The sequence below is a fragment of the Dermacentor albipictus genome, chromosome 5 (genome assembly GCF_038994185.2).
Source record: "Dermacentor albipictus isolate Rhodes 1998 colony chromosome 5, USDA_Dalb.pri_finalv2, whole genome shotgun sequence".
In the NCBI taxonomy this organism is placed as follows: Eukaryota; Metazoa; Arthropoda; class Arachnida; order Ixodida; family Ixodidae; genus Dermacentor; species Dermacentor albipictus.
In genome coordinates, this window is record NC_091825.1 from 129791395 (window position 1) to 129804110 (window position 12716).

The following is a 12716-nucleotide window of genomic DNA, read 5'->3' on the forward strand; positions in this document are numbered from 1 at the left end:
GCCATCGCGTGTCGCAAAGAACCAGCCGATTCAGTGAACTTTATGCAGCCGAAGCAGCTTGGTGTTGAAATTGGACATTTATTGGGACACTTGAGCTTGTGTTTAGCGATGAAACATCTTGAATGCTCCCTTGATGACCTTGCACACGTTTACACATTTCGTAACTCTTGCACATCACCATCTGAAAGAAATATTTATATGCATTCAGTAAAAAGGCAACCACTTCGTACAAGCAATTCTACTTATACATCATACAGACATGTGTATCAGTAGTGTATGCACTTCTGCTACACGTTATTATGCAGAGCTACAGATACTTCTGTGTGCTATTCAAAGCACAAGTCTTGCACGACACTGGTTCGTATTGACACGTGAACTTTTCTCGGTAACTGCACTCACCCACTGGCCACTTAAGTTTATCGCTCTGCACAAGACGCACCTGCATGGCTGTAGCTTACTCGAATGCTATTGTTGACTATTTGTTGTGTATATATGTTATCGCTGAACCTAGAGTAATCAGATTGTATGCGCGACACGAACTGTGTAGTACTTTCTGGAAGTAATGCGGGCACCATCGTTTACGCCGGAACCTACGGCAAGTTACGTGAAAAAAAAACAAAAAAAACGACGCGTCTGACTCGCAGATAATGGGGCTCAAAAACAAGCACCAAGCTCGCAAGCATTGATGTGTACAAACGTCACGTAGTAGAACACTCGAGTCAACGACAATGTGCTGCAGTATTGACACCTTTGTGATAAAGAACCACTTGCACTCGAAACATAAATAAGTTCAATATATAATTACCTCCAAATGGCAGAATCAAGAGCAGGGAAAAGTGCGCACGTCAATCCAAACACGATGGGTCCACAAAGCCGCGTAGTCGGTGTTAAAACAGGTGTCATCCGTTGGCCTGTAATCATGCCGTCTTCCAAAGGTGAAAATGTCCAACACTAATACTACTTAAATGAGGTTACACAGGCAATGACACCACAGGTTCCTCTAGAAAAATTTTTTCAGCTGCGCACGCCTCGCTCCATGTCTCGCTCGAATAGCTTGCTGTTAATATGGCTGCCGAACTACGCCGCACGTTTACACAGTTTCGTATTTGTGATGAAGTTTCTCGCTATTAATAAATATTACGCTATCTATGTGAGGTAAGAATTTTATTTCACTTTTATTTGACATAATTTAAATTTATTGCTATATCATTATTATTGTTTGAGCCATAGAGGTTTCAGCCGATCATGAGAAGATACGCAACTAATGTTTCTTTTTTTTTCAAAATGGCGGTTGTTGTGGTCATGGTACAGTGGCTAGTCATGGTAGAGCACTGTCGGTGTAAGCATCATAATATTCTTTCACCGTGTGGAAGACTGTACTAGACTAGCCATGGACGCGTAGTAAGCGTGCGTTGTGTAGCTCTATGCGCTGCTCAGCATTTTCTTTTCCTTTTTCTCTCTTTTTTTGTCGTAGGGAAGTAATATCGCCGTGCTGCAAACACCAGTTGTTTCCACCAAATGCCATACAGCTCACTAGCGCTTAGCTAGGCAACGACGTCAGCGGCACAAAGTTGGTGCAACATTACCATAACACCGCGATGTCGGTCAGGCACGCAACGGTAACGTCATGAGACGAACAAATGCCTCATTAGACAACTAAAGACTAGGGCCAACATTCACAAATTTAGTGCGTTGAAACTAAAGCACGCGTACGTGTCAAGGCAATGTGCTCCACATTTACGCAAGAGGATCCTGCATGATTCAGTTATCCATATAAATAAATCTTGTGTCGGATAAAACCCATCTCTAATGTCGCACTCGTTGCAGCATATCGCTTAACTCAACTTTTTTATGTTAACAGTTGTACGAGTACAGATCCCAACTACTAACCAGTTGCTACTATACAACTGGTCAAAGTTCCAGTTGGAATCCAAATGGAACCAGTTGCTTCCAGTACAGCTGGTTCAGGTTCCAGTTGGATCCCAACTGGGACCATTTGCTTCCAGTACAACTGGTAATGGTTCCAGTTTCGTTCCAGTTGCATACCAACTGGGACCATTTGCTCCCAGTACAACTGGAGATGGTTCCAGTTGGATCCCAACTGGAACCAGTTTCATCCCAGTTGGTTTCTAACTGGGACCAGTTGACCTGTAACTGGGACCGGTTGGTTTCCTACTGGAACCAGTTGTTCCCAGTTAATACCAGTTGGAACCAGTTGGATTCCAGTTGAATATTTTCACCTGGGTAGCCATCATTATCATGCTGGCTGAATGATTGTAGTGCCAGACTTCCCTCAAGGGAACTCTATGGCCAGCATCATAACCTTATTTAAGCTTCAGGTTGCATTATCAGCAGTGAAGGCAGCAGGCTATTACTCCTATTTCCAACTTGTTGATTGTAATAGATAGTTATTTTTAGGCCAAATGGAGGAAATAAAAATAAAGAAAGAAAATGTCCAAGCTCATGGGCAACACATGGCTCATCGACAGTTCCAAGAATTCTTTTTGCAGGCATGACATTTACCACCTAACTCACAACACTAAAGAATACAAGTAAAGAAAAATACTGGCTGAATACTCATGAGTGCTTCAAGAATGATGTGATAGCAGCATCACAAAACTGGGAACCTCACAAGAATTTTAAAAATTACATGGATCTCGTACACTGTGGGAATCAATTGACGTACAGCTTCTTTGACGCAGATGATTAGGTTAATGCTAGATGTAGTCATGTTATGTGATATACATTAATGTAGATACTGTGCTACATTATATAGATGCTACATTGATGCCATTGCACTGCTGAGCCCTAGGTTGTGGGTTCAATTCTGCATTCCTCCCCCATTCTGATGGGGGCAGAATGCAAAAATGCTTGTGTACCATGCATTGGGTGCACATTAAAAAAACCCATATTGTCGAAATTACCTTGGAGTCCTCTAAGTCCTCCACTATGGCGTCCTTCACAACCCATTTTTAGAGTTTTAAGACATGACACTACACCATTTAATTCTTTTTATAATGGTGTCATGTATGAGGTGACATTGCTTGTGCTGAAGTGGCATATAAGAATGAATTAGGCTGGCTTTTTTTTTTATTCCTTGAATAACACCCGAGATTGTCTCTGCTTCACATGGCACCTCCCAACTGAGATGCAACTAAAAGCTCTTCACCATTTTTTAAATTTTTTTATTCTTCATCTGCCAAGTAATTTTCTGCCTTCCAGCTGTCATGTGAGTTTAGATTTAACTAGCATATAGTAGTTGTGCTTCCAGTATAAGAATGCCAGCCCTTGTTTTGGAACAGCTTTCCGACTTGTGTTTTTTGAATGCATTGTTTTGTCATGATAACCAATCAGCACTAACTAGCCTAGTGCAAAGTTCACTTATTAGAAAGGTAGAGAGTGCTGTGTTACACTATGCTTGGTGACAACCTCAGAATTCAGTACTACAATCTGCTAAAACATAGTTCCCAAGGAGCGCCAATACTTAAAGGGGCCCTGAAACACTTTTTGGACATATTAAGAAAACATTGCCGATCTGTACAAGACCCTTCGGTAATGTGTGACCGAAATATTAATGCACTGCATGCAGCAGAGAATTTACAATTTACAATTTCGAAAACATCGAAAAATTGCGTGCTCTTGCATCCACAATGTCGTTGTGCAGTGTCATCGCAAGCAGCTGAATCCACCAACAGCTATTGACTGATTATCCTGATTGTGAGAACATTCTCAGTTACACATAATTGCTAATTTATTTAAATGTATGTATTATAAATATGTACGTGATCTCAAAAGGGCAGAACAATCATTTCATCTTTACACTGCCAGCCTACACACGAGAGTTGCACGTAGCTATGTCTGCTGTCTGTGGCCTCCAAGATAGCAGCAGCATGCTGCATAGCGTAATCTACCGAGTCTGCGACAGCGTGCCACAACAAACCCTTTTGCGATCGAGAAACTAAACTTTTAGGTGGGGCTTCGCCCCCTTGGTTTCTCCACGGTGCAGCTTCCAGTGCTCTAGGCAGAGACGAAAGAGAGAAAGCCGCGTCTCAGTGCGATCACTCCACTTATACTTAAAGGATTAAAAAAAATTTTATGGCATGAGATTCATGAGATGACGTCCTTTAATAGTGAGGCCATGTTGTGATTAGTTCGAAAATGTTTCACGGGGCATTTAAAGAAATTTGCCTCCTCTGTGCCATCACAGAAATGAGTAAACATAGTTGGTTGGCGCAACCATAAAAGTTCTGTTTGATTTGGACAGCACCTTATTTGCCATTGCATCCTTAGGATGTCACCGATTATAGCGCCATCAGGCTACCAAGTTCAGTGCCGTGAAATAACTTCTATTGATACTTGAAAAGCAGAACTGAGGCCTTGTTGTTATTGATTTCAATGATTGTGTAAATAAAGCCAGTGCTAAAATAGTTGCGCATAACAATGACAGGTGCGGGTTTTCGACAGCAATTCCAATAGTGGTCCATTTTCCCCCTGACGGTTTCAAGCAAGCAAGCAGAATTTTTCGAAGCAGTAAAATCTGTATCATTCATAAAGTTGTCACTTTAATATATTCAAGTACAGTCAATTCCTGCTGATTTGACGTTAGTTAGTTGATTTTACCAACCTGACTACGTTAAAAAGTTGCAATGCATGTTCACACATGCCAAAACAGGGAAGAGCATGTTAACTCAACTATACATGTCAAATGACTGTTTACTCAAATGAGTAATAACTAATCAAACGTGGCACAAGATCATCAGCCATGTTAAACATGAGCAGTCAAATCATATTTTGTATTCTATAAATGAAACATGCAAAATAAATGCACAATATGTCCACCAAACGTGCAAGGCAATTTTTGTAATGTACCCAACCTCGTTAAACTGACACTTGCATTTTACACAGGTGACAGCAAACTTTAAGGCAGGAAAGCTTTCTGGTCTTCGTATGTGTTAGAGAAATGTATGTACTGTATGTGCCACTGCCTATTCTGATCCTACATGGCAAAGTAAAAAGCAGCGTGGTATTTAAAAAGAAAAACGAAAACAAGAATAAACAAATATGCACCTACGTGATGAACATTTGGTGGATTCAATAGGAGTGATTTAAACCATATGCCTGACTGATATCATGAATGTTTCTCATCTGTTCATTTTCAATAGGCGAGTTTAGGCTATCAAGCTCTAAGAGTTCTGAAAAGATTTCCTCTCATTAACACTCATTTAAGACATTTAGAAAGAAACAGTCTTCACTAGCTGCTGCTACAGTAAACCCTCATTATAACAAAATTGCTTTATTTGGAATATCACTTTATTCGATGTTCTTGATATTCTCCCATTTCTATGTCTCTCCTATAGTTCATCTGTTTTTAACAAAATACTGGTTATAATGCAGTAAGTTTCCTGTCCCGACGACTTTGTTACAAGAAGGGTTTACTGCACTCACATGTGAGCAGTAAGCGAAAACTATCCCACTAGTGTCTTCAAGGTCACTGCTATGTTAATGATACTGTGAATCACGTTTGGTTCATTGCTTTCTGATATTATTGCATTAGCACTACACAGGATGTTAGGGCGCTTCAGCATTAGAAGGATGTTAAAGGAATCCCCTACACCACCTCTGATATTAAACAAAGCAACCGTGTGCTTCTCTCCGAGTGTTTCAAGTCCCTTCTCCATGCATCATGACGCCAACAGGGTCATGCATATGACGTCACTGAGATAAAACCTGTCACCTGGTCCAAATCAAGAAGTTCAGTTCCAATCTGTCCGCTAGTAGCATGTTCTTGCTATGCATTCGCATGCCTACTTTTCTTTTTCTGATTTCACCCACTGGAGCATGTCTTGCACTGCATGTGTGATGGCACGAACAATAGTAGGCAAAAAGTGTGGAGTCTTTATAAGCCCAAGTTGATGGTGTTTCCAAACAAGAAAAGAGGTTCAATGTGACATTCAGCTGTAACGCAATGCTTGCGTGTCTTCTAGAGAAGTATGTGATGATGAGGAGATAGTGCCCATGGGGAGGGTAGCGAAGACGAGAGAGAAACTGTTCACTCGACTTCGAACTCAAAGTGCTTTAGGGGTCCTTTTAACGGTTCTGCTGTGAGCACTGTACGTACAAACAGGTGGCACTGAATGTGCAGGAAATTCTGTGGTGTAGCACAAGTAACGCCACACGCATTTAGAAGTTGTTTGTGTGTCGTTTGCAGCACCAATGCAAAGAAAATTCTACAGTTGAAGAGTTCACCTCACTTCTGTGTCGGCATACGGAACAAAGGCTGAGACACATTCAGTTGTCTCTACCGGCACTGACTGATGTTGCGTCTCTCAGCATCAATGCAGGGCAACGAAACAGGACACTATGCCGGGGTATGGGCATGACAGATCTCGGTGCTGGTTTCACCAGCCGACACCAAAATTTGAAAAGAGAAGCGTTCAATAAATCAGTGCAGCATCTTGCTCCGTGTCAATGCCAAGTGGTGCAACACAAGTCATCACTGGTGGCAACACTGAATGCAGGTTGTCCTTAAGCGACACTATCGGCAGCAGAAAGCAGATAAGAATAGCACCACGAAGGTAAAGAGCAAGGAAAACCCGCACATGCTACCACACATAACTCACTCAAGTGTAATAAACAGATCCATTAATATTTAAAATTATTTTGTGCAATATTTTTAGAACATTCCTTGTAATGTTATAGAGAGGGAGTAACAAGAAATGCAACAGCCACTGCGCCAAACTGTCCTCAAAGCCGCAACAGTTTACTTCTAAATACCTTCTTTCATCACTCTGTCTCTATCTTACCCCACAAAGGAAAAAAGTCTAGATCCTTGCTTTGATAAAGGCTCTCTTCTTTCAGAGAAAGGAAAATAATAGGTGGATGTCTTAATGTGTACTGTTGTGTAATAATTTCACTGGTACAGGAGTTAAAGGGACACTAAAGAAAAAAATCCTTAATTCAGTAGTCAATTGCCCTTCCGCAATACTAAGACAACCATGTTTACCACTAGAAGATGCTTAGTAAGCCAGTAAAAGCGCAAAAGCGAAAGACGGGTGACAACAACTCCTTGAAGTTCTCGCACCAGTTCGCCGTGACATCATAGATTTTGATGGCATTTTCTAGGGCCTGCTTAATTATTTAGCGGTACAAATTGACTACATTGTGCTCGAAAGGGATAAAATATTAAACATAGCAAGTTTCGGGAACCTTTACTGAGCCAATGTGGTCCATATACGAAGAAACACTTTGGAATCCCTGACGTCACACTGATGTACCGGTGTCGGGGTTTTGGTGCGAAATTCAAGTTCTGATACTTTGACCTTCATTTTCTCATTTAATAATAATAATAATAATAATAATAATAATAATAATCAATTTAACAATCAATAATTTTGTAATGACCACCTGCAGGGTTCTCATACAACGCTTTATCAGTCTCAACTGATTTAGTGTTTTGCTGTAGTGTTCCTTTAAGACTGTGAACATAGGCAGTGTTAAGGATGTAGACGACGTGATTTGCATTATGTTAAGTACGCCAGCTATTTAGTGCAAATTCTGAATACCACTCTGGTACTTCTATGCATGAAAAATGCACTTTATTAAGTATGTCAGAACTCCCTTCCTATTCTGAACTTTTCAGTAATTAAAACCAACTTTTCATGTTGTACTAGGTTTGCTATAGTATAGTGGAAGTCAGCTGCCCTTCGGACAACATAAAAACATGTGCTCTTGAAACTTTCAAAAGGGAACTAAATACTTACACAATGTTTCTACCCAGAGACTGAACTTAGCAACAGAGAAGATGCTTGCAAGAACCTTGAATTTGGGATTTCTGAATGGGAAGAAAAAAAAAAAAACTTTATCATAATTCAAGGAAAACCATTCACAGGCAGTTTTGACACAAGTGACATGAAATCTTGCATTGTACACAACCTTCAGTGAAGAAATTACTTTTGCGCACCTAGCTGTACATATTGTGAAAGGAATGCTAGCAACATAGAGTTCCATTCCATCCCTGAAAACTGGCCCTAATACATCTAAGCAGAAGGTCATTTTTTTTCTTACGAGGTCTCTGTTTTAAAAATAGGGTCAATATGCAATAATCTATCTTGTGCTGCAGTTTTAATGCACATTCAACTCACACTTGTTGAAATCTGAGCATCAAAAAATTCCCTGACGATTGCAATACTTTTCAATGCGAAATTTGAGCACAGCTCTATACTTATTTTCATTTCACGATATATTGCCTGGTGCAGACAATCTCTCTTGTTAGGTACATTGCAAACGGGTTAAAGCGTGGCGTGAGTGCCTCACTAATCGGGAGATTGCGAGAGGCAGCGTGTGGGTGACGTGTGGGTGCGTTCACAGGGCCACTGCAGGCAGAGCTCCGTTCATGTAGAGCTTTGTTTCTATATGTGGTATCGGTGGACGCGCTCACTGCATGTCATCAGTGAACAGACAGCGGCACGCTACTCTGGCACCATCTTGTAGCAGTCGTCGATGCAGAGCCCGTACGCGCGGCACTACGCGTTTCTTCTCCCGCTTTAGCCATACCCTCCTCCTGCAATTTTTTCCTTGCATTCTCTTTGCTACTGCCATCTTTCATCCTCCGCTGTGCTCCACATTCCCTCTTTCATTGTTCACTGTGCTTGTTCACTCGGTTATGCCGAGGGACACCGCCGTCGCGAAACGGAGGAAATAGCGCCTAAGTGAAACTCTTGCTGGGGCTAGTTGGTTCATGCTCGAATTAGTAAAGGCAAGGCGCAGAAGACCAGGACTCAAGATGAAACATAAATGACAGGACCGGCGCCTGTCGCCGGTCCTGTCGTTTGTGTTTAATCTTGAGTCCTGGTCTTCTGCGCCTTGCCTTTACTAGTTCAAGCGCCTAAGAGCTGTGCTCTGAAATGTTTGTTGGCAGAGGGTGCGAAATGGTGGGGATTGACATCACTGAGCCACCTGTATGAATATGTGCAGTAGTGGTGGTCGCAAAGAGTGAAGGGGAGAGGGTGCTGTTCTCTCTGATGCCACTACAAAGGCACCACATGCTATGAAATTCCTCATAGCCTAGATGCTGATCAACAGAATACTGCTTTAATGTACGACACGCTCTAAACTACATGTGTAGCACAAGGAGCATGACGGCACAGTACACGGGATGATCAGCTCACCCAAAGAACAGACAAGAAACAACAATGGTGGTGCGATGGCTACTGGAGTCGACCACATTTTCTTGGGATGTGTATAGGCATTTAATGACCATCCTCATGTGATTACAAAGGAGAGTAGTGAGCACAGAGATTGCCTGCAATGTCCACATGTGTGCCGAGTGTGGAATCGTAAGACAGAAACTGCTGAAGTCATCATGTCCATTTTGCCTCGTTCATGAAGAACACTGCCTCACAGTGACTGCACAGCATGACAATTAATGAAAAGTGACCCTGTCATGGCAAATGCATGGATCTCTGATCTGGCTAATGTAGTTCTCATTCCATCAAGCATAGGTGGCACTAATCAATCACAACAAATAAGAATGCATGTGTCTGTACCACAAAGGGTCCAAGTGTCTGTGAGGTGAGTCATAAACACACAGGTCAAACCGGTACCAATACTATTAGCCATTGAAAATAACACATGAGGGCAATGTATACTTACTGCAAAAGAGGCCATGGGCCCTCGTCGAGTCATATATCTATTCATGGCTTCTCTGATCTCTTCTGGTGTGATACATTCAGAGGGAAGCAAGGCTTTCTTGGCATATTCACCACTCTAGGTAGTGAAAAATTGTGAAGAAACATGCACACAACGTAAATGAATGAAACAATTTTGATAGCTCAATCTTTTCACCATATCATACAAACATATACAAGCACATTAAACAAGCTTCATGAGCATTCTTTGGATAAAGAATACTTAGTGACATTGTGAAAATTTTGTTCTGCTCACACAGCAATTCCAGCTTCCATGCCAGCTGCCACTTCAGCTAATTTTCTTTAGTACTCCTCCAACTGATATGGCGTTACTCAAACGTGAAAACGCCACTACGAAAGAGACAACCCTCAAACTTATGGCCCTAACTGCCGAACTACAAAACGAAAGGAGCACACGCGCAGCCATGATGCCCACCGCCAAGAGTGCTGCCAAGGCAGTAACCCCATCACCACCACCGCAACCTGTTAGCGCTGGTAGCGCGGACAGCGAGAGCGCGGCCAAGAAACACGCTGTCGCTCGTGCCCTACCAGAACTGAAACCCGAGTTAGACGAGATTAGAAGTATGCTGTCCGCAATTAAAGAGAGCCTCCACTTTCTCGAAGAAAATATGGCCCACGTACAGTCCACTCTCACGGCCCATGGTAATCAGTTGGGGACAGTTGAACATCATCTCGAAAACATCGTAGCCCCCGCCATTGCCACTGGTAAGCCGGTCTCACCACAACACCCCCTGCCGAATTCACCCCCACACGCCCTTCCAACCATCAGGCGCCCGGGCCAAGCACTACAACCATCAAGATGACCAGGCGAGATGAAGTGTTCCACATCTGGCAGTAGAACTGCAGGAGTTTCACTGCACAGAAAGCCTCCCTGCAGCAATACCTACGCGGCCACGACGCCAAGCCCCACGTAATCCTACTGCAAGAAACTCTCAAACACACCGCTGCGCTCACCGGTTACCAGTGATAACCAGGTCTCGCATGAGGATGTGGTACCACCACGCTGGTCTCTAAAAAGCGTGCGCATGACCTCGGCATGTCCGAGGTGGAAAACCTGATGACGGAGATTCTCCCAAGTGACATGTCCCGACAAACTGTACATCCTGAACATGTACAGCAGCCCCAGACAAAAGAGTCAACGTTTCCGATGCCTATTCCAGAGAGCCATCCGTCTTGCAGGCTCAAACCAGTTCGTGATAGCTGGCAACTTTAACGCTGCGCATCGCACTTGGGGTTATGTGTATGACACCCCCAAGGATACCGCGCATTGGCAGCAAGCGAACGACCTGGATCTCACCCTAGTGACGGACAAGGCGTTCCCTAAACGCATCGGCACGTGCACACACAGAGACAACACCCCGGATCTTTGCTTCGCGAAGAACACAGCCGATGCCCACTGGTCCAATCTTGCGAAGGATCTTGGCAGCGACCATCTCATACTGGCCATGCACTTATCCACCATCGTCAGGAAGCCCAAGTTGTACACGTGGGTCGACTGGGACCTCTTTCACAAGACTCGCGCCTTATGACTCCTTCCCGACACTGCCCCGAACCTTGAGACGTGGACGGCTAAGCTCAAGGCTGACGTCGGTAAGGCCATGAAAACATTCAGCATGGATACGCCAACTGAGAAGATGGACAGCAGTCTCGCACACTTGCTCGAGGCCAAACAGTCTCTACTGACACGATGGAAGAGCCAGCGTCTCAACCGCAAATGCATTGCAGAGCTGAACAAGATCATAACAGAACACTGCAGCTTCCTATCCAAACAGCAATGGGACAAAGTCTGAAACTCGGTCGATGGACAGGTCCGCAAAGGGAAAATGTGGAACCTCCTCAAACACCTGCTTGACGACACCAACATCTGCATGTACTAGCACCACTCGTTGACCAAAGTCCTTCATGAGGCCAAAGGCACCGCTTCGCCAGATCACATCGTCAAGACCCTTGTGCATAAGTACCTGCTGCTACCCACAGGCCCGCCGACCCTACATCCCGAATACACAGGTACGGACAACACCCTCCTCGACGCCGAATTTTCCGCCGAAGCGGTACGCCGGGCTCTCCACGAACTGAACGGCCGTTCCACCCCAGGCCTTGATGACATAACCAACAAGCTCCTGCGAAACTTAGACCGGTTGGTCGTGTACCACTGGGCGCCATCAATGATGTGTGAGGGCAGGGCGAGTTACCTGATGCCTGGAAACTTGCCCTGACGATCCTCATTCCAAAACCGGGGAAGGCGCCTGGCGTCGATAACCTTCGCCCCATCTTGCTCACGTCAGGCATGGGTAAGGTGGCTGAGCATGTCGTACTCAACAGAGTTGGTCGGTATCTTGAAAACCAAGACTGTTTCACACACCACATGATTGGCTTCCCACCCGGTCTCTCGACGCAGGATACGACGCTTCTCCTAAAACACCAGGTCATAGACGCCAAGGCCACTTGGAGCACCCACGCCATACTCGGCCTTGACCTGGAGAAGGCGTTCGGCAACATCGAGCATTCAACAACGCTTACGGCAATCGCGGACCTAGAGCTCATGCGCCGATTCTATGAGTTCGTCTGCTCCTTCCTAACCCATCGCAAGGCCGTGCTCCGTGCCGGAGACCTCACGTTGGAAGAACTCAAGCTCGGACAGCGTGGCACCCCCCAGAGCTCTGTCCTTTCGCCGATGCTGTTCAACCTGGTGATGACTGGGCTCTCCGAACGCCTTTTGAAGATACAAGGCCTCAACCATACAGTACACGTGGATGACATCACCATCTGGTGCTCTGCGGGGTCGGACGGCTTTAACAAATCCGCTCTGCAGGAGGCAATTGAAGCCGCCGAGTCCTACCTCGACCACATGGGCCTCAAGTGCTCCTCCGCCAAATCGGAGCTGTTGTTGTACTGTCCAAAACTACAAGGCAAAAGGCCTAAGGGGTGGGAACCCTTGACTGAGTGAAACATCACTATCCGCACCAGAGACTGTCGCCCAATGCCCAGGGTCGACTCAATCTGAGTACT

At 44.4% G+C, this 12716-nt stretch overlaps 1 protein-coding gene across 13 annotated transcripts in view; it reads right to left on the bottom strand.

The window, feature by feature from the left end:
* The window catches only part of LOC135906374 (transcription initiation protein SPT3 homolog), a 585543-nt gene that overhangs the window by 1568 nt on the left and 571259 nt on the right, over positions 1-12716 (bottom strand). For all 13 annotated transcript variants that reach the window (XM_070538893.1, XM_065437734.2, XM_065437736.2 and 10 more), the window contains 2 exons: positions 9652-9765; positions 7761-7831 (listed from right to left, as the gene is read on the bottom strand). In XM_070538893.1, the coding sequence (XP_070394994.1) occupies positions 7787-7831; positions 9652-9765 (159 nt within the window). In that variant the 3' untranslated portion in view covers positions 7761-7786. The remainder of the gene's footprint in view (positions 1-7760; positions 7832-9651; positions 9766-12716) is intronic.